This window comes from Halyomorpha halys, unplaced genomic scaffold (genome assembly GCF_000696795.3).
Source record: "Halyomorpha halys isolate HHAL.00 unplaced genomic scaffold, Hhal_1.1 Scaffold1268.1, whole genome shotgun sequence".
Classification (NCBI taxonomy): Eukaryota; Metazoa; Arthropoda; class Insecta; order Hemiptera; family Pentatomidae; genus Halyomorpha; species Halyomorpha halys.
Genome location: NW_027115086.1, coordinates 141,404 through 163,020, shown reverse-complemented (window position 1 = coordinate 163,020; position 21,617 = coordinate 141,404). Strand labels below are relative to the sequence as shown.

Sequence of the window (21,617 nt, the reverse complement as noted above, 5' to 3'; positions counted from 1 at the left end):
CTCACTAACATACTCACCCTAATGGTTGCAAAAAAAAAATGATTTCCCAATATAAAAAGATTAATTTATAAAAAGAATGATTTTTTAACAGATAAATATGTTAAAAGTAATATAAAAATAAAGGGGACTCCATTTTTGCTATTGTTTTCACTAAACTGATTTTGTTTTAAATCCTTATTATATATTTTTTTTTTGTTTCTTTAGCATGTCCATAGTCAAACACTTCACAACTATTTATTATCATTTAATATCCATAATAAGCTATTTTGATGTCTTAGGATATCTTAAAAATTAATATTATATCCACGACTTTTATCCTTACCATAAATGAAAACAAACAGCAAGAAAAACAATTATCACTAGGAAAGCCATGGCTAACAGCTAGAATAAAAAAAATTACCTTAGTAATGTCATTTCCGGTTTTAAGGAGAAGGACACTCTGGTCTACCCCGAGGAGTCCAACGTATGACATTGGTTTAGCTGCATAATTGATTTCAACAACATTCCCAGGTTCCGTTTCCTCTGGTTTTACATCAAGGTCAACCTATATTGAAAAAATTAATAAATTTTAATATAAAACTATTATGTAAACATGAGTAAGTCTATCAATTGGATAACAAGTAAAATTTTTACAAAATCTAAAACAGCACCTATTTCAAGCCACAGATCCGAATGTTTATTATGAATATATATCAAGACAAATAATCAAGGGTAAATGAATGAAAATTTTTGATAAGATTTATTTTTAATAAATTATTCACAAATAAAAATCAAAGAATGGATGAAAAATTGAATTTTGAGAAAAGTAATGTTCTGTTTTTTATTTTTTTTAAATTGTCAAAACACTCAATCACACCCCAACATCTTTTCAACAGTTGTAAACTTTACAATTATTTTTCCTTCCCCACTTATTAGTACAGATGGTCACCAGTTTTATATCCCTTATTTTTTAAAATAATTGTTTTTCTAAGTACAGACAGTTTTTAAAAGTAAAGGGATTCATGAATTAATTAAAAACAACTTATTGAAACTGTACTGTACTAAGCAATACACTTACAAAATTCTGCATAGCCCCATCCAATTGTATATCCAAAGCATCTGCTATCACTTCACCATCTTCTTCCCGAACATATTGTACAATTACATGGGCAGTAGGTGCCATAGCATAAGTAGCTTGGAACCTCCATTTCGCTGTCTTCATTCCATTAACTTCAACAGAATTAGCAACAATAACATCACCTCTGCCAAGCACTGAATAGCTTAGGTATTTCAATGGTGCTGTAGAATTAACCTGTAGTTCAATATCACTATTCACCTGAAACATAATGTTTATGTTGCATTAAAATGTTTCCGAAGCTCAAAAACAGATCTTTGGATAAACAGATGGTTTACCAAACTTAGCAATGTAAAATATAAAATGAACACATTTTGAAAAGAAATATAAGCCAACTACGTTCTTTAACTCTCATATCAGTGAGGTACAAGAACCATCACCATAAAGACACTCAGCCCTAGGACAACCACACAAACAGAATTCTGCAAGGCTTAAATATCTCACTGTATCTCCATGTAAATCAATTTCAAAATCTGCATTTTTTGAGACGTGATACTCACCACATGAATGTAACAATTGGTATTCAAAATGTGAGATAAAAGTGTTCAGATCACATTTAGACAAAATTTAATAAATTAAGTAACATTAAAAATAAGTCAAGATCAAGAAAAAAACAAAAATTTACCTTAGGGTTTTCAGTGTTTACGCTGGTTTGTATGAAAGTATTACTAGGAGAAACTGCTGCTGTCACTATAGAAAACCATTCTTTGACATCCAAATATTCGGCCTAAAATAAAATATAGAAATAATAATATTAAAAGATTATTTAATAATATAAATTAAGATAACAAAAGTTTTACTTACGGCTAAACCTAAAACAGTCACATTTGTTGGGGGGTAAAAGGTGAGCTCAATGATTCCATTAGAGGACAGATAGTGCTGAGATTCTGTGTAATTATCACTATTGTAATCAAATCCTGAAAATACTTTGACTGGATTTGTTTTGTCAATAACTGGAACACCATCGTGATGAGCTAATTTGATCTGAAAATATTTATTAAACAATAATTTACTCAATAAAATGTAAGACATTTACATATAACACGTCATCTCTCTCTCACATATAAACATTGATCGATTCTTGACTTGATTGATTGATCGATCCTGGTTGTCTGGTGTAAGCCCTTTTTAAGTAAAGTGCCAAAGAACCCTTATTATTGTTGAATAAGTATATAATAATAAATAATTATTTTGATATCAAACATATTAGAAATTAACACAGCAAAAATAGCTCCCCGTAGCGATATATTTGACTCTGGATTTCCCAGTCAACAGATAGTGAATGGTCAACTTACTAGTAAAATTTTCTTTGAGCGAATCTGCATGAAATATTATTTTAATAGTAAAAATGACAATAAGTTTTAGATAACTTTGACAATTCTAGGTACTGACGATATCTTTATTTGTTAAAATTCATTTGAGATGTTTTGTACCAGAATTTTTTAAGTTGACACAAACCAGGTTCTAGAACTATATTGAAGCATTCTAGTTCACAAAAAAAAATGGAAGTAAAAAAATGTGGAAAGAATTTCTCACTTTTATTTTTTTAAAATTGGGTGCAACATCACTCATCACCCTACTTTGACTACACCATAACATCATAGTGGATACAGTTATCTTTTAGTTTTTTATCAAATTCTGTCATAGTCCATATTTTAATTTACTTTTTTGAAAATTTAGTGTAAAAGAAAAAATACAATGAACAAGTACTCACAAAAACAGTGTATTTAAGACCTGGCTTAAAATATTCAGATGTTTTGACTAATTCTAAAGTATATTTGTGCTTGTGGATCATTGTTTGAGCGCTACTGTTTTGTTTTCTTCCTGTCAAATCTTCCTTTACAGTAACATCAAACTGGATAGTCCTCTCATAATCATTCTTTAAGCTGAATAATAAATAATTAGTTAATTAAGCTTAGTAACAAGATAAATAGTAAAATTATAGAGCTATAAGATAGATTACTTAAGTTCCTTTGTAATATCAAATTCTACAGATGCTTTTCCATCAATAGGGATGACTTTGTGAACAGGCTGTTCAAATACAGGTTGGATGATGTCAGAAACGTAGGCAGGAAAGGCTGTAACAGTTGCTTCTCCTTTTACTGCTCTTCCGTAAGTATATCTGTCAGAAAAAAAAGAAAGATTATTTTAATTGTTCTTTCAAAATATATTATGATACTAATCATACATCAATTGATCAAATTCAAGACTCATAAAAAAAAAATCTTTTAAGGACTGTAAGACAGCAGTGATTTTTATGACTATAATTCAAGCACAAGAGTACTTTTTTAATTGTTTACATTAAAACTTTCTTTCTCTTGATTTTTATTACATTTTGATTTCCTTCTCTAAAGCAGAATTGAACCCATCAATATGAATACTCAGTTTGGGGGCATAAAATTGATTATTTATGGTAGTATGATACCTGAAGGAGTGTGTTATATAAAACTGAAGCAAAGCTCAATTAAATGGATTATCCTGAAATTAAAAAAAAAAAAATGGAGAAAGAGTCAAAATACTGTTCCTACCCAAACAAAGGCTACTTTATTTTCTCTCAAAAGACATTTTAGCTTGCCCATTCATGAATTTAACCATATTCCTTCAGCAGGCTATACCCCCTCATTCTCCATTTAATAAAATAAAATATAGAATCAAACAAACCTTCAAACTTATGCAAGGTTAGCAATGCTATATCCTATCCTAAACAAAATTCCAAACTAAAACCAGAAACAACTGTTATTTAATTTAAAACAATCCTCAGGCCACTGCTGATGTATGGCTGTGAAGTCTGGGGATCCTTCACAAAAAGGAAAAAACTTCAATCTTTTCCATCCTTCACGGAAAGGAAAAAACTTCAATCTTTTCAAAATAAAGTCCTAAGAATCGCAGTTAATGCTCCTTGGTTCATAAGAAATAGCCAATTGCATCGCGAATTACATGTGGAGTCAATAGAGGATTATATCAAAAAATGGTTCATGAAGTTCCACTCCCAGTTGCCGACAGTTAAAGGAGCAGTGACCTATAACCTGGGAAACCCAACTTCAACCCGAAGACTGAAGCCCAGACTGCTGCAGGACATTCTTTTATAAATGTTTAATAAATATAAAATTAATTCACTGTCACACTACCAAAAAAAAAAAAAAAAAACCTTGATCTGATGGTAGCAACAACTTTTGAATCCTTAAAGGTAGCATGCTTTGGAACATCTACAGTGACTTCAAACTTTGGTAACACATATTCAGCAACTGTAAATTGCTTAGTAAAGGTTTGATCAAGAATTTTGACACTTATTGTCCAATCACCCAGGACTGGTGATTGAGAAAGTTCCAATTCACCCGAGAAAACACCACGTATTGGTATAACTCTCAGCCACTGCTTCACTCTGTTTCCTTTCCCATCCTAGAAAAAAAAATAGATCATTTAAAAAGTGACCCTTTAAATAGTATCATGTGATCATGAGTGAACACAAGAGAGGATAATAAACCTTATTCTATTGCTTTTACTCCCATTAAAAAAAAACAACAAATTCTGGGTAGGATGATTTCAAAATTTAAGAAATGTAACATGCCAGATTGAAGTGATGAATCCCCAAAGTTGACGGAATTTTAAGGTGGCTGTAAGTGTTGGGGGAAGGATGAGAACAGAATCATGAATGATTTAATGATTCATGAAATTTTTAGTATGAGTTGATCAGAAGAGTTAATTATGGATGTGTGTGTATATATATATGTAAATAGAAAAGAATTGTTTCAAATAAGTAGTGTAGAGGAAAAAGATGGTAGCATCATGGGGAATTGTTAGGATAGGTAAAGTTTATTCAATTAAAATTGAGAGATTAAATTTAGTATAAAGTAAAGAGAAAATTATACTAATAATTAATCTTGAAATAGCTAGTTAAAGAATTTTACTCATTCAGAATCTAAGCGTGATAAAAGTAATGGAATAAAAAAAAAACTCACGGTGATGTGTATGTCTAAGGTTCCCGTAATCGAGGGTTTTAAATGAGCATTTAAAGCAATTGCTCTGAATTGAACTTTGTGTCCAGGTTTATAAATAGCTTTGTCAGTTTGGATAAACACTGAATAGCTTTTATGGACATAGCTCAAATTTGTTGTGTTGTAAAAATTTAACCCTCCTTCTCCCCTAACTGTTAGATTGTAGTTTCCAGGTCCTATGTCCCCGATCTAAAACAAAATAAAATATAATATTAAAATACATTTTAAGTAGTGAATTTCAATTAACATATTTTTATAAAGAAACTAATAACAATATGAAGCGCCTACTAACAAAAAGAGATAAATTCATTTTTTTTTTGTATGGGAAAAGTCAATTTTGTTTTATTATAAAGTTCTAGATGGTCTTCAGCAGCAGAAAAAGTTTTTTTTTTTTCAAAATGTTAGAATTTTGAGCTATTATTATTAGATGCCTCATATATATTAATCATAATGGTGGAGATATTATTGATGTACTAAAGAAGGAGTTAGTGTTTTCAATTATTACTGGATCTCCAAACAAATTCTTCATCATATTAAATTATAATGAGTAATTTTCAATTTAAACATAAAAAAAAGAAAGGACAGATAAAGCTATAGATGTAGTATATCATGAACATATACTTTGCATATAACAGTATATGCCATAAGTTTAAGGGGAAATTAAGGTAAAAATATCACTTAAGGACTATAAATCCAATATTGATAGAGACTATAACTTAGTTAATATCATGATAAGAGATACAGAGCTCAATTTTTGAAGAGTACACAATCAGCAGTTTGCTAACTATATAGAACATTTTTTACATAATAGCCATAACATTAAAATGACATACTTTTAATTGCAGGATTCGAGAGACATATGGTTCCACTGCCATGAACTGACTAGTTTTGAACATTCCTCCACTATCCTGCTTTCCTCCGATGTCAACAAACACTGTAGTTGGTTGGCTTACCATCATAGTTGTCACCGATACATGATAATCAGAGTTAGGTCTTAGGACACGAGGGGCAACAACTGTATAATACCTATTACAAAAAAAAAATTAATTTAAATAATTTTTGTGAAATTCATAATAAAAAAAGATTTAATAAACAGACTATTAAACTGACTACTTACTTATAATATCGATTACAATATTTAATTTATTAGGTTTTGTCATAATTGTGGAATACTAATATTTAAGTATGTTTCAAATGGTGCTCTTATTTTAACGATAATTTACCTGGTCATGGAAATTATTAAATTAAAATATTTTATGGTTTTTCTGAATGATTAGTGCTTCTGTGACACAAGAAGTAAAAGTAACTTAAAAATTATACTAACAGTCCATAGCAATTTAATTTTGATTAAAACAAATGACAAAAACACACAAACACACACACATTATACGTGTGTGTATAAATAAGTAATTATTTTTCTGAATATGAACGAAATGGTATGGGGTGGTGCAGTCAAAAAGGAACAAAAAATATTGTAACAACTACTTATTGGCTAATATTTTGCCCCATTTCGCAGGGCTTCATCAGAGCTAAAAAAATACAAAACAACTAAAAATGTGTTGATATTGTAAGATAATATAGTAATAGAAAAAAATATGTTAACATTGTAAGATAATAGTAATAATAAGATACAAAGAAATAAACTAAGATAAGTGAGAACAGTTACATTGAATTACTACAAGAGCACAATTATCATAAAAAATAACATAGACTAGTAGATTTAAAATGAACAGGAGACGTGATAACAAGTATATCCTGTTTCTAAGTGATGTTAAGTTTCCTGTTCATTTTAAATGTAATAGTCTATGTAATTTTTTATGTTAATTAATGTTCTTGTTCTAATTCAATGTTAATTTTTTCACCCATATTTACATAATTTTTAATCCCACCTTAGTTTGCTTCTTTGTATCTTATTATCTTATATTATAAACTTATTTTTAGTTTTTTTGTATCTTTTTTAGTTGTGATGAAGTTCTGCAAAGGGGGACAAAACATCGATCAATAAATAGTTGTTAAACTATTTTTTGTTCCTTTTTTGACTGAAACCATGACCATCTCCTTCATATTTAAAAAATAATATTTCCGTTCATGAATTAAAACCTATTTTAGCATATCATTCAAGCGAATAATTTAATATTGAATTGAAATATATATCACTCCAAATTAGAAAGAAATCTTAAGAAACCCATTTTGAAATCACAAAAACATACATATTTTGCTTGTGGCAAGGACACAAGAAGGCGAATAATACGGGGGCGCGCCCACTTATGTGAGTAATGCTTTTTAGACCGTTAAACTGAATCTAAATCTTTTTTAAAATATATGATAAGCCGCGCTAAATATATAATAATAATATCGTCATGTTATCCTCTAGTTAGTTTAGTGTACTAAAACTTGTGAATTATACTTATCGACTGGAAGGGGTTGACAATAAAAAAAAAAAAAACACTCCAGAACTCAATGACTCATGATTTATGTTCGACAGTCTATAATGATGTAATATATGACTATTTTTGTAATTTCTATTTCTATTTAAAATTACCAGGCCTAGAAAACGTTTTGATGATGCTATAAACTTTCTGTTATGAAGTAACTTTCCCCCAAAATAATTTTGATATAATTTCCAATAGCACTGATGTTCAATATAAAACTTAATCATGCACCATTTCGTGATTCTTTGTTAACCGAAACACAAAAATAACGGTATTCCTGAGATTAGAGATAGTTACTTCCGGTGTTATGTCAGTTTGCGAGGCCGAAGATCCGGTGCATAAGTGGTCTGCTACATCCGGATACTCATTCCGTTTATGAATTATTTCAAGCTTAGGGATATTTCATTAAGATGAAAATTTAGAATAATTAAATCATATAATTATTCATAATCTCTGAAGATTCAGGGAAGGGAAGATGTAAGATGAAGATATTACAATTAAATAACAGCTTCCAATAATAAAACTCCAGTTTTAGAATCCATGTTACATCTTTATTCATGTAAAGTAGGAAATTAAATAGAAAGAGTATGTGGTCATAGGTTTTTCAAAATGTAGTCACACACTTTATAATGATTTTATTGAATTTATATGGAAGAATTCATGGCTGCTTTTAAAAAAATCATTGAAAAAATAAGATTGAGTCGATTATTTAATAATTAATTGAAAAAGTTTCTATAGAACAAGGGCCAACGTTTTTATAATACACAAAAATATATATTAATATAAACATCTATGAATAATTGATAATTAGTACAAAGCTCATAGTTAAAGACAAATTTATGAATGGAGGAAATAATTATTCTGTTTATTTTATTAACTTGACAGTAACCATAATTATCGTAATACGTTACCTCCTTTTTTATTTGAAATACTTTAAAGGACTCCTGAAAGCAAAAGCTTTATTAAAAAATGGCTTCTCGGAACTCTCGGTAACCTGACACTAGTGAAGCGTTTTCGATGAAATGTAAGTAATTAATTAAAAATTAAATCAAAATAAGTCATCTTTGGAGCTAATATTTCATTGAGGTACCACGTCTCAAGTTACAGGGACGGTTTTTCTATCATTTGTTTTATATCCTGAAATCCAGTAAGTTCCCTCAGTAATTTATCTTTGTAAGTACTAAATTAAACATAACTGCAAAGGTTGTTGAAGATGAGTTATGATTTACCTAAGTTATTTACGGACAATGAATTGAACTTTGCTCTTAACTCCAACATGGAAATGTTTCTCGAAACTCGATGCCATTATTATGAGTACCAGTAGTTCAGAAAAACGAGATAGAAAACCATGACCAAGTGGACTGAGGAGATCCTTGTGGGGGAAATTAAGTACTATTTCGGTGGTGGAGGTAGAAATATTTACAATACAATTCTACTTCCCAAAATCAGGCTGTTGATAAATCAAAACGGCAACTCTATTTTATGAGATCGTTCTATCAATGAGCTTGAGAAATATATTTCAGGCAGGATAAACTTTAAATTATTTTTATCATTTCTCAAGCCATAAAACATTGATATCTGAAGCGTATTGTCGTAAAGCATAGTGACTGGCGTTTTACGATCGAATGCCTCGATTGTTCTTTGAAACAGAAAGTGTGCTATATAAGAATGTGAAATACCTCCAGATAGACATGAGGTCTGACCTAAAAACTCAGTAATAAACCAAATTGCATAGTTTATTGGTAGACAAAAAGATTTAAAAAAATGAAGACGAGTTTTTTCCCAGTTGAGGGAGACAGAAGGAAGTGGCCCGTTTCGTGCTCAACGGCACGTAACAGACAACTGCAAAGGCTTTGTTAAATCTAATGGACTAAGGAGGCACCTGCTTTAGGATACTTATCAAGCTAGCTCGTTTCGAAGACTCTCATCTTTACAGGTTTTCCAAACTTTTGATAAGATGCAATATACGAAGAATACACTTAAAATTACACCAGTATCAAGAAGGTATACAATAAATTTCGGGAGTTTTCAGATAATATAAGTTAAATAACGACGACAAAAACTTTTATAAAAGAGAGGAAAATTGTATAATTCCAAAAATTTTCAAATGTTTCAAATTACTGGAAATAACTAAAAGTAATACATATATCAATTTAGGCATCATCGGAGTTGAAAAATATAAGGTCAAGCTAATACAGTACAGAGATAGCCCATCTCTCAGGCAAATAAGGCTAACCAAATGCAAATAGCAAATCACTAAAAACCATTTAGACATCGGCAGTGGATCCAGAAAGGAATGATCCTAAGAGCTGCGAGGGAGGGGGAGGCGTTAAGCAAAAAATAATAAGAATTAATAAAGCACTGTATTAAGGTTCTATACTTGATTTAGTTTCTAATGTTTGACAGCTAAGGCAAATGAAGACAGGAATCATACTATTCCGAGTGGAATCCAAATCAGGTTTGAATCTGGATCTGTGAAGAAAGTGAATTTAAAGGAGAAGTGACCTTTAAAAAGTCATTAAAACATGTGAGAAGTTTCAGAACTGTGGTAGAGGCCAGTCGGTGGATCGAGACGATTCATATTGGATTTTTGTACTAGCAGCCTCATCTTCTTTAAGGAATATTTTTTCCTCCTTCCTCTTTCCCAGTTCTCTTGAAGAGAGCCGTTCGCTGATTTACATATGCGCTCCGTGCTGTGGAAATATACGACCAGTTGAAAGTTTGTTTCTCTCAAAATTATTTTTGGGTTCAGTCAATTTTTCCTACATGAAACCACTGATTCCCACAAACCTGTATGATATTTTTTCCATTTTTACCCATTGGTTGCACTCTGATCACCCTTCCATCTTGAAAGTTCTGAGACATTCGTTTCAGACGCCTCAGAGGATTATTAAAAATTAGGAAAAGTCTGGAAATCATGGGCTTAATAAAATGCGGTTTTACTTAAATGGACCTGATTCTATACTGGGTCGTCTGCGATATGCACTAACAATAGGACTATTAAAATGTCTCATTAAACAACTGTTCCAAATTTAGAAATACTTATTAGTTTCGGAAAACAGTTGATTTTTTTGACAAATTAATTTTAAATGGATTAGAAAAATTTATGTTCTCATTTATTATATCTCACAAAAAAAACTAGTTAACATTACGACTGAAAAACGCTGACCAAAGACAGTCCAACACTCGAAAAAAAATCAACATGAAATAAATATTCATATTATATGTTCAACTCTGGTGGATTCAGGGGAAGGAAGTGTCACCCCTCTCTTAAGAAAAAGAAAATTTTAATCTTCAAATAATTTTACATTATATTCTTCATAATTTTTTTTCCTAAACGAGACTTAATTAATTTCATAATAAAATAGTAACTTTATATTTAGAAACTCATTCCTCCTCTAAATGAAAACACAGATTAATCCCGAATGATCTGGAAAAACTCTTTAATAATATTCCTAATTTCAATTTCAAGTTATCTCGTGTTTATCAGTGCCATTGTTACTCTATGGGCCAATAGACCCCGTGATATATAGGAACTGAGGAGTTTGATAGCTTCAAGATCCGTTGAGCAGTAGTTATGAATGGTGTCGATCGAAACAGACCGACTTTACTAATGACTTTGGAGGAGTAATCCATGATCAAAAAACAATAAAAGTACCTATTATAAATTTTAATTTTCTTTAGTGCATGCTATTTTTTAAATATTGGAAACATTAGTGATTATAGATAGCTTGTTGTTTATAACCCAAAATGGTTCAGAAAAGGCCCTCAAATCTTGATCTGCACAGAGACTACCTAGTTCATTTAAGATGCCCCTGTTGCTTATATTTAAAAGGAAACCTTGACTTTAATCATTTCCCACAAAACAATTACTCAACCAAATAATAAACTATTATGTATTATGAATAAAATGCAACTTCTCATATGTTGAACTAATTAGGTTTCATTATAACAAACAGTTTACCCCTGCAAGAACTCTTGCATCAGTTTTCTTCTCTTCAATTCAATTTAAGTATAAGCGATTTCATGCTCATTCGTATACAACAATGTAATATTATCTATCGGTGGAAGTTTATTCAGAAAACAAAATTGGTAAATCTGTATATACTTTATAATGACTATCTTTTAGTAAGAGTTTGTGTAATAAGAAGTTACGTCGCCTCATTGGAAAACATGACTTCAGTTTTACAGTTAAGATATAGCTATTTGTAAACTTATATTAATCCTGAATTGTACCTCATCGCTAGACTGTACATAAACGGATGTTTTAGGTGGACTATGATTTTTTTTATGGGAAACCGCTGGTCTGAATAATTTGAGACATGGAAATTGTAAATCGATTGAGCCTTTCCGTTAATAAAAATTATATATTCAGAAGCGGAACGACTATACAAATTTAGTGCAATATTTCAGCTTAAACTGTTCAAAAGATTCTTGAAATAACTAAAGTCTTCAGTTCAATATATTGTTAGACAGGTGGATAGACTAAACCTAATCATTTCCAGGATCTCGAACTGACTTGTTTCAAAACATTCACGTTATCTAGTTGAATAATTTGAGCCGGCTAAGCCATTCCCACAGTCCTCGGTTAGATTGCAATAAATACCTAAATACTTTATTTACATGACTAGACACAAATAGGGTAAACAAAAGCCCTTCGTTGTTGTAGCACACGGGATTCCCTATGCTGATTTGATTAATAACTCCATAAAATGATATATATTTTTTTCCTCAGTAACATTAAAAGAGAGATATTTCGACAACGCAACCAATCTAAAATGTTGAAGGCCAGGCTAATTGTTCAGAAAAAAATGTTTTCATACTGATTGTGTCGTGACGTAAGATGTTCTATTATTGCTCTCCGACTTGAGAAAGCCTTATTTTCAGACAGATTAATCTTGTTTTGTTTCTTATAGTTTATTTTCTATTTATGATTGCAACGATATAACGCTTTGCAATTTCATTAGATTTTCCATTTAGATGAAGCAACCCTTTTAAACAAAAGATTCATTGATGAACTTAATTTTTACAGCTTATTCGCAATTCGATGGGTCCCATCTGTTTTCAGTATGACGGGTTCAAGCTCAATTCATGGGAGAAAAAAAAGAAGATATTTAGGTAATTGCTATTAGAAAGCAAAGAGAATCATTAATTGATTATTCCTCGCGTGGTTTTTCATACTTTCAGATGCCATACCGTTCATGGAGGATTCCGAAACGGTTCCCTCCTCGTCTAGACGGGAGGTGCAAGAAGTACCATAGCAGACATATCGAATTGAAGCCCTCAGCTACTACTAGCAGTTTTTCACTGTTCTCGAAATGAGCTCATTAAGGATAATCATAGCTCGCTTTTCCTTCGAGGAAATAAATAGAGCTTTGTGTAAGCCAACTTTCTGCTACGTGCGCCTATAATCCTTTTACCAAGCTAGAATTTCTTCATTTATTTTTTCTCTAAGTAATCTTAAGGCCCACTTTTCCGCAATTATTTTATGTTTTTTGTCAAATCAAGGAGTTTGAATTACTTGAACCATTGCTCAAGACTCCGTGAAATGTACTAACGAGATAAACGTTTGGCCATCCCGTTTAAAGCAAACCCTTTTTCCTTGTATTTTTTCCAACGAAGTAACTGGACTAGCCACCATAACCTAAATAAATTTGTCATTTCCTAGAGTCATTAAAAAAAAACATAAACAATAATATAAATTTTGAATAATTATAATAAAAATCAGAGTAATACTTGATTAAATTAGGTAACCATTTGAATGTTATGTTAAATAGACGTAGAATTTTTTTAATATACAATAAATTATGTCTACGTTGCTCCATTTGGCATATATAGCCTCTCTCTCTCTCTCTCTCTCTCTCTCTCTCTCTATATATATATATATAAGAGGTTACTATTTCTATTTTGAGCTAGTAAAGGTATTTCCTGTGAGTCAATCGCTCTACTCCGATCCACAGAGAGAGCAATTTAGTCCATCACAAATCAGACATTTGCACTTTAGTGCTTATTTGAATCAGTAAAGATATAACTTCTGTGCCATATCCATATTATATTTGAAGATCACGGGCGTCTTCCAAAAAAAAAACCTCAGTGTGAGTTTGAGATGACTCCTATAGAGTTCAGTTTTTGTTTTGTATAAATAAGTTATCAAACAATTATAATTTTTAATGTTTGTATTAACAACTGAGAGGCCATTAGTTTGCGGACATCACTTGTTTGTATCCACACAAGGTATGGATACAGCTTTTTATTTACCCCGTTAAGTATTTTTCAAACCCATTTTTAATAGGTATATATAGCATTTTTTTTGGCATGTTTAACATCATAGTAATATGCTGCTTTTCTTAATCTATTTTCAACAACTAATAAATTTATCCAGACATCCAGTGAACGCCAATAAAACGCAAATAATATTGGCTATGTTTTTAAATTTTATAGCCGACGTTTCGGTTCTCATTGCAAAGCTACAGCCCTACCTTCAGACAAAGTAAAGTCAACAGAGAGAGAGGGAGGAAAGGACTTGACAGACACAATATAAAAAAAAAAAATCCTTTTTTTTTTACCCCCTTTCTGGTCTAACATACGGGGGATAGGGGTTATCTACAGGATACCACCGTACTCTAACCAAGGTGAGGGGTCAAGTTTTCATTTCGTGGGACCACCACAGAAATAAATGTGGACCTGCCACGTCGGATCGAATCGGCTATGCTGCAATTCTGAGGTTGCAAAGACCTACGTCTCAACTCCCTCAGCTATAGACGGTCCTGATGATTTGCAATCTCGGCAAATGTCACGACGAGAGGCAGACTAGATAATATAATATACATCCGGGAAGCTCATCATCTTACAACGACCTGGGTTTTCCCAAGTGTTTCAGAAGCAGAAAAGGCCTTTGTCCTCAATATTGTAAGCATGTCCATGGGCATTCTAGGTAGGTATTTCCATACTCAGTATGGCCCTCTATAGACTTAATTTTCATCAGAATTTAATCTCAAAATAATCACAAGAGTTTTATATATTTGCCAAAAAGGGGCTCCAAATATTTTCCATATAATTTGTTTTTTTTAGTAAATCAATTTTTTTTATGCAAAAAATAAAATAATGATAAATAAACAATGATATAATTAAGAGATAAAGATGATTTGAACATTTTTACTAAATTTTCTGACTATGGACATGAAAAGAAAAAAAGATGAGGAGAAATAAACAATATGGAAAGTATATATATTTTTTTATATACATGCATAACAATCCTGTAGCTGTCATTCCGTTAAAATTAGAATAACATGAACATTTTTGGAGAAATAGACAATATCTTTAAAAATCACTTGTTCAAAGTGAATTTTAAACAATGATTTCAAGCATTTCTTTTCTACCCATTTGCGATCAAAATAAAATGCACACCTGGGGAAGTACAGCCCTGTTTGCTATTGCGTTCTCTGACCGCACCTTTAATCAACTCGCTCGCTCAATACAAAAAGATAAATTAAATCGATACGCCAGCAAGCGATCTTAAAATCGATTGTAATTTCAAAAGCTACGCACCAGGTAACGTAATAATAGATCTTAGTATCGATAAATTTCAGAAGGTAGATGAGTTTGTCTTTTTGGGATCACTCGTGAATTCAGTTAAATAGCATTGACTGTGAGGTAGATTCGAGAATTAAGATGGTTAAAGGATGCTACTTTTCCCTCGAAGAACATCTTCGTAGCAGCATATTGTTGAAACAGGCAAGAAATCAACTAGACACCAATTAGAACAGTACTTATATATGGCTGTGTGAGTTGGACTTCCAAAACTTTAGAAAGATCTCTGTTATGATTTGATAGGAAGATTTAATAACGCTTCAGCGGGCGTGTTCAAGAACAAGCTCAATATTGGAAAATGGAAGAAATATAGAAATTAGTGACTTAGATGTGTGCCAACTCATCCAAAAAATGCCAATTAATCCATACATGGCCATTAATCCATATATGGCCCCGCAAACTTCAAATTGATATAATTTTTAAAAAATAATTTCAGAAGAACATAAGACTAGTTAGACCTTAATATCGGAGAAATTTGAAATAAACAAAATATTGATCTTTATAATGACGAAGTGAGTAGTTGACAATGGAAAAGCACTGTGATGATTTTGGCTGAGTGCTTTTTGTCGTCAGATAAAAACCACAAGTACTTTTTGTACACGACTCACGCATTGTGAGTAGTTCAAAAAGTACTGTGTACATTTCCCTTGAAATGTACTCAAATCAAGAAAATAAGTCGAATATTCCCAACACTACCACTCTCCGGGGGCCCGTTAAGAGTTAAACCAAAAATTATCACAAAGTTTAATCATTATCTCATTATGTAACCTTAATGATAAATATGTATGGTATACATAGGTGGTAGTACAATGGTTTCATAATACACTTTGACCCATATATTATAATTATCAAAGATATTTTTGAATGGGAGGGAGCGACGGCCCTGAAATGATATAACAATAGCCTCAACACAAAAAAGTTGACAGGCGCAACTCGAAAAATTAAAATAGAGTTTCTCGTAACTGAAATAAAAGTAAGGAGGATCAAATAGTGTACAATTAGAATTAATGTGGCAGAAAATACAAAAAAAAATATTTGAAACAGACACAATATAATTATATTTAGGAAAGAGTAAAACAAACTGTTTTACTAAAAACTGCAGTTTTTGAGTTGAGCTTCTTCAGAATGAATTTACGAAATGTTACCAGAAATAGCGTGAGTAAGAATCCTCCCAGGGTGCGAATTTTGAATCTGAATTTATGCATAGTCGCCCATATATAATAATTAAAAAAAAATAAATAAAAAATGAAGTAAACTTTCCCCGTTCAAAGCTACTGAAATAATTTGAAGCGTATAGTATACAATATGAAAATATATCTTATCGCGCGATATCTCGTATATTAAAAATCTATCAGGCCGTAAAATTTAACGTTAATTAAACTATAAAAAATCGGAAGTCCTTTAATTCAAGTTTAACACTGACATTTTTTCTTAAGGTAAAGAACTAAAGATGAAAAAACAAGGCTGAGACTAAGCCAACAAAATAGAAGTACTCATTAGAACATTGGAGGTCAGGAATTGTACGCTTTTCGAATAACGTTTTCATTAGGTGGCATTGAGGGATAAAAACAGTGAACAAAAACAAGTTTAAAAAAATTTTTAGTTGCTATAGTATAAGTTATAAAGCGATTATAATTTAATGGAAAATAAATTATAGTCTTAAAGAAAGATTTAATGTAATTTAGTGATGTAGCGGAATAAACATACATATAATTTATCACTGGCCTTATGCTTACATTTTAATAGCTGACATCAAAATCTGATGGCAAAATAACATACTTTCTACCATAAATACTTTTTCTCGATACCTACAATCCCTCTACGGTTTTAATTTATTATCTGCTGAAGCTACGGTAAATTAATAGATAATATAATTTCTAATTTCTTATTAGAAATTTTGTGTGATTTCCTTCTGTAAAAAAAAAATCCCACTTAATTAGTGTACCCAAAAAAGAGATGTAAAAAAAAAATCATTAAGTTGTTCCTCATTTATAAGAAATTAAAATGTATGAACATCATATTCTCATTAAATTACAAAATACATAATAGTTATCACAAACAGAAAAACGGGGACGAATTATGCACTGCAATAAATGAAATCGATTCGTGATCGAAAATTTAAAACCAAACTCCGATCAAGGTTTTAAATTCCAATTGTAAATTTTAAATTCAAAAAATAAGGAATGATCAATAATTACATTATTGGACAACTATAGATAAACAATTATTAAAAATAACAAATAGATAAGGAATATAATATGATCAGAAGCGTCCTCTTATCAACATGATAAGGACATGACACAAGAGTGCGTAATCAGATTGTTTTTGTTTTGAGGAGTCCTCTGACGACATGATGGAATGCTCAAATTATTTAGGTTGAATAAAACGTGAACAAATAAAATTTATTTAATGAAATATAAGCAACATAAAGGTCATCTTATATCATTTGATGTACATCTTACGAAGGTCTTTACCGTAAAGAAAAAATTGATAATAATCATTAGGTATTTTTTAAAATCATACTATTGTAATATTAAATTAAATATACCACATCCTCATGAAAATATACTTCAATGTTAAGTAAGAAAACTTCATGAATGATATTGTCTCTTATAAATATGGGTTTATAAAGCTCAACACATTTTGAAATGAAAAATTCAAAATTTAATTGAATTGAAGGGTGATTTCGGTATTTCGAAGTATCAATATTATTTTAGTTTACATCCAATACTAGCAGAGCAAAACAAGAAAAAAATTTTGGTGAGGATAATTTATCACGAATGTTAATGCCTGGACCATGATATAGTTTATAATGATTATCATCATGGTTTTGTTAATTTCAATAATATTTTCCAAAATAAATCCCAAAAATGTTGATTTCTTTTTATTTTGATTAAAAAATGTTTTTGAAAAACTTAACGATTAAACGGGGGTCAAATTATTGCTAGTGTATACTACTTAAAAAAACATGTAGATTTTTATCGTGCAAATATTGAGCATTAAGCGAAAAATTTAAGTTTTTCAGTTTATATTTTATTTTTTATTTTTAAAATCAATAACAATCTTTTTCAGCATAAAAATTTCTGTAAATTGATGCCACACAAGATTTTTTTATTATTAAAAAATGAGGATGGCGGCCAATAAAAAACATTTTATATTAGTTTTATGGGGGGGGCTTTATTATTTCACAAACATACTAATAAAAAAATAATCTAATATATGAATTCATACTATACATAACTATTTAATTGATTACATACGATTGAGAATGAACAGAAGCTTTTGACTCACCCTTTCTGAGCAACGGAGCCTTGAAGAACACCCCCAGAGAACACGAAGACCAATGCCCAGAAACAGGACATGGTTAGTAACAGGTACCTACACAGAAGAACAAAAATCAAAATAGTAATCATACAAATCTTATATTATGTATAATACATTACTTCTATTAACTACTTTGTGAAGAACGGACTGAATAAATCTTGAGAATCACACTGGCAAGGATGGTAACCTGTATTTTCTGTCCCAGTCGGTATGCATAAGATTACTTAAAACCAATATACAACAACAATTCCTATATTATTAAATAATGCGCAATTGTTACTTAGTTTTTAATATGAGTAATGCGAACCGATCTATCAACAATTACCCATATTAACTTCTGATATGGTCAATAGTTAGTGCTCCAAACAACCTTTTTCTTCACCAAACATTCAATCAAGTGATTTTAATAGTGTTAAAGTTTAGTTTTTGTAGCCTTCCTGAACCAGGAGCAAGTTAAATTGATTAGACAGTTGATTTAGGTCTATAATGGGATAGAGTTTAGGTTGTTGTTCTTGTTCATTTCTTTTTATCAAAATGAAAAATCTAAGATGACGCCACAACATTGTTCTCAAACCAATTTTCCGCAAGAAATGAAAAAATAATTTTATTCTGGGACACATGACCCCTAAGAATAAATAAATGGTTTATACATTATGATTTTTGTCTGGGAAGCATTTAAAAGTTTCCAGTAAGTAAAATGAAATTACATTAAGATCTTGGCTTATCTACTTTTTATAGTGTTAATCAATATAAGCTTAATTATATTGTTTACAATGAAGCGGATTATGATTATGATGATTTTGGTTATTTAATAAGTGAAGGAATAGGTGTTGTTTTAAGGAAAGAATGGATGAGGATTGGCGAAGAGATGGGCAGAGAATTCCAGAGGGAGGTTGGACGTATGACAAAGGATTTGCTGAAGAAGGCGGTTCTAGAACTAATGTAAGAGAAAGAAGTAGTGTTTTCTATTTTTTAAAAGATTATTTTTAATATTTCTGAAGTGGATTCATATTTTTGTGTATATATTTATTCCATCCACAATGGGCCAATAATTCAAATTTACGAGTATTCTGAAAAAAAAATCTTTGAAAATAAAAAATATAAAAAAAAAAAATAAAAAAAATCGATTTGTTTTATCTTGATCCTACCAACATGCCAGAGTAATGACATTGCCCAAACTGGGTATCTCAACCTAAAATACAGGATAAATATAGGTGGGTAAAAATATCCCTATTATGGAGGTGACTGTACCCATCCAATTTAAATTTAGTGACAAGGGTTGATAATTAAAAAAAAAATAATAATATACAAAAGTAGTTCAGTTTGATCGCTCAAATAGGGCAATTTGTTAAAATGTAAAATCCGTTCAAGAGAGAGAGAGAGAAATACTTTATTCAACTCCTAAAAGAAATACTTTATTCATCTTCTAAAAGAAAGATCCTTTAATTGTATTTTCCGTAAAGTTAGTGGAAATGTACTTAGCTCTACTGTGAAGTAAGCCATTGGCATTGAAAATGGGCAAAATCACGGATGCCCAGTTCATTACAAAGTTAATTATTCAGAACAAGTCTAAGCTCCTACATTAAGCATAAATCAATATACATATAAGAAAATATAGTTAAATGAAAGAAAATATCTAAAACTTAATCTCAAAATTTTAACAATGTATAATAACATTTAAGGAAGACCTTTTGTCAATATTTTAAAGTTCATAAACTTTGTTAAATCGGTTTACTGTTACAATCAATCATACAACGATATTTAGACTTCAATGAACAAAACATTAAGTTAATTATGTGAGAAAGAGTTCTAAAATAATAATATGCATTAAATAAGTAAAAATACATCGCAAATAAAAATAGATGAATAAATACATTAAATAAAAGTAAAGTAGATAAATAAACTATGTGTGCAACATAATACGGATGATTGAAGGATCAGACTGAAAGGATTGGATACATTTGATCTTCGAAAGTTTAACCCCATATTTCAAGTTCGTAGGAAATATGGGGCTATTTTGATAATGCATTGCTTAGTTCCAATGAGGTCAGTTGTTAAAGGCTGGACTTTCATTTAATAACTATAGAAGAAAATTAAATAAGAGGTCCGTTTATAACCTAGTTCTATTGAGCACAATTCGATTGGACCATTTTACGAACTGAACGGTTAACCACAAATATGTGAAAATAGGAATTATAATTAAAAAAATAAATAGAACTTTCCTGCTAGCTCACAGGATGGCTATTCAAGGTAATGAAAAAGTTGGTATCGTTTTATTTTATTTCTTAATTTTAGAATATAATATATTTTAACATCATATCAACAAATAAATGACAACATTTTTTACTTTGAAGATAACAATTGATATAGTATCTTTTAAGCTCTAACAACGCTAAAAAGGAACATGATAAATTATAATTGAGGTAAAATAATGTAAAACAATAGCTTATAAGATAAATTACTTCATAAGTGTTGGCTGGAGTAATCATAAAAATTATTTATAAATCATACTTTGTTTTATTCTGATCTAAATCAATGATAAAATATTTTAAAAAACGATATAATTAGCTAATATGCAATAAAAAATTAATTATGATACCATGGAATCTCAATATTCCTAATATATTTACCAACATTCCATTGCATTTGGACTCCTGAACAAATAGATGATAAGACTGAAAAGTAGAAAATAATTGGGAGTTTCAATTCTAGAGGTATGTGAATCGTTTAAAAAAAACAATAAATATTCATTAAATGTTTTTGTAAACATGAAAGGAAATTAATGAAAATGAATCAAATATTTATTTTTTTCAAATTCTTTATTTATTTATATTTAATATATGAATTGGATGTATTTAAATTCGCTCTAGCACGTCATTTAAAAATTAAAATTACATATACCCACTTTATAAAAAGAATTGAAAAAAAATATATAAGTGTTCCCATTGATACATGTTCATCTTTATTAATGAACTATACCGCGAAGGACCTTTTCTGTTTTTTCTCAAGCTACTCTTATACAAATTTACCAGCCATTCAATTTTTCTTGGTCACTCAACACAAAAGTTTATAATCAGGCTTAGAGTGTTCGGACTCCTTGAGCCACATAGTCCGAGATAAGACCTTTCAAATATTAAAATTGAGCAAAAGATTTTCTCATAC

At 30.4% G+C, this 21,617-nt stretch overlaps 1 protein-coding gene across 5 annotated transcripts in view; it reads right to left on the bottom strand.

Annotated features, from left to right (window-relative positions):
- LOC106689042 (CD109 antigen) overlaps positions 1-21,617 on the bottom strand; it is a 99,743-nt gene that overhangs the window by 16,324 nt on the left and 61,802 nt on the right. For all 5 annotated transcript variants that reach the window (XM_014433790.2, XM_067052181.1, XM_014433789.2 and 2 more), the window contains 10 exons: positions 18,423-18,509; positions 5,943-6,135; positions 5,074-5,298; positions 4,263-4,513; positions 3,078-3,236; positions 2,829-3,000; positions 1,919-2,098; positions 1,740-1,841; positions 1,058-1,315; positions 401-544 (listed from right to left, as the gene is read on the bottom strand). In XM_014433790.2, the coding sequence (XP_014289276.1) occupies positions 401-544; positions 1,058-1,315; positions 1,740-1,841; positions 1,919-2,098; positions 2,829-3,000; positions 3,078-3,236; positions 4,263-4,513; positions 5,074-5,298; positions 5,943-6,135; positions 18,423-18,493 (1,755 nt within the window). In that variant the 5' untranslated portion in view covers positions 18,494-18,509. The remainder of the gene's footprint in view (positions 1-400; positions 545-1,057; positions 1,316-1,739; positions 1,842-1,918; positions 2,099-2,828; positions 3,001-3,077; positions 3,237-4,262; positions 4,514-5,073; positions 5,299-5,942; positions 6,136-18,422; positions 18,510-21,617) is intronic.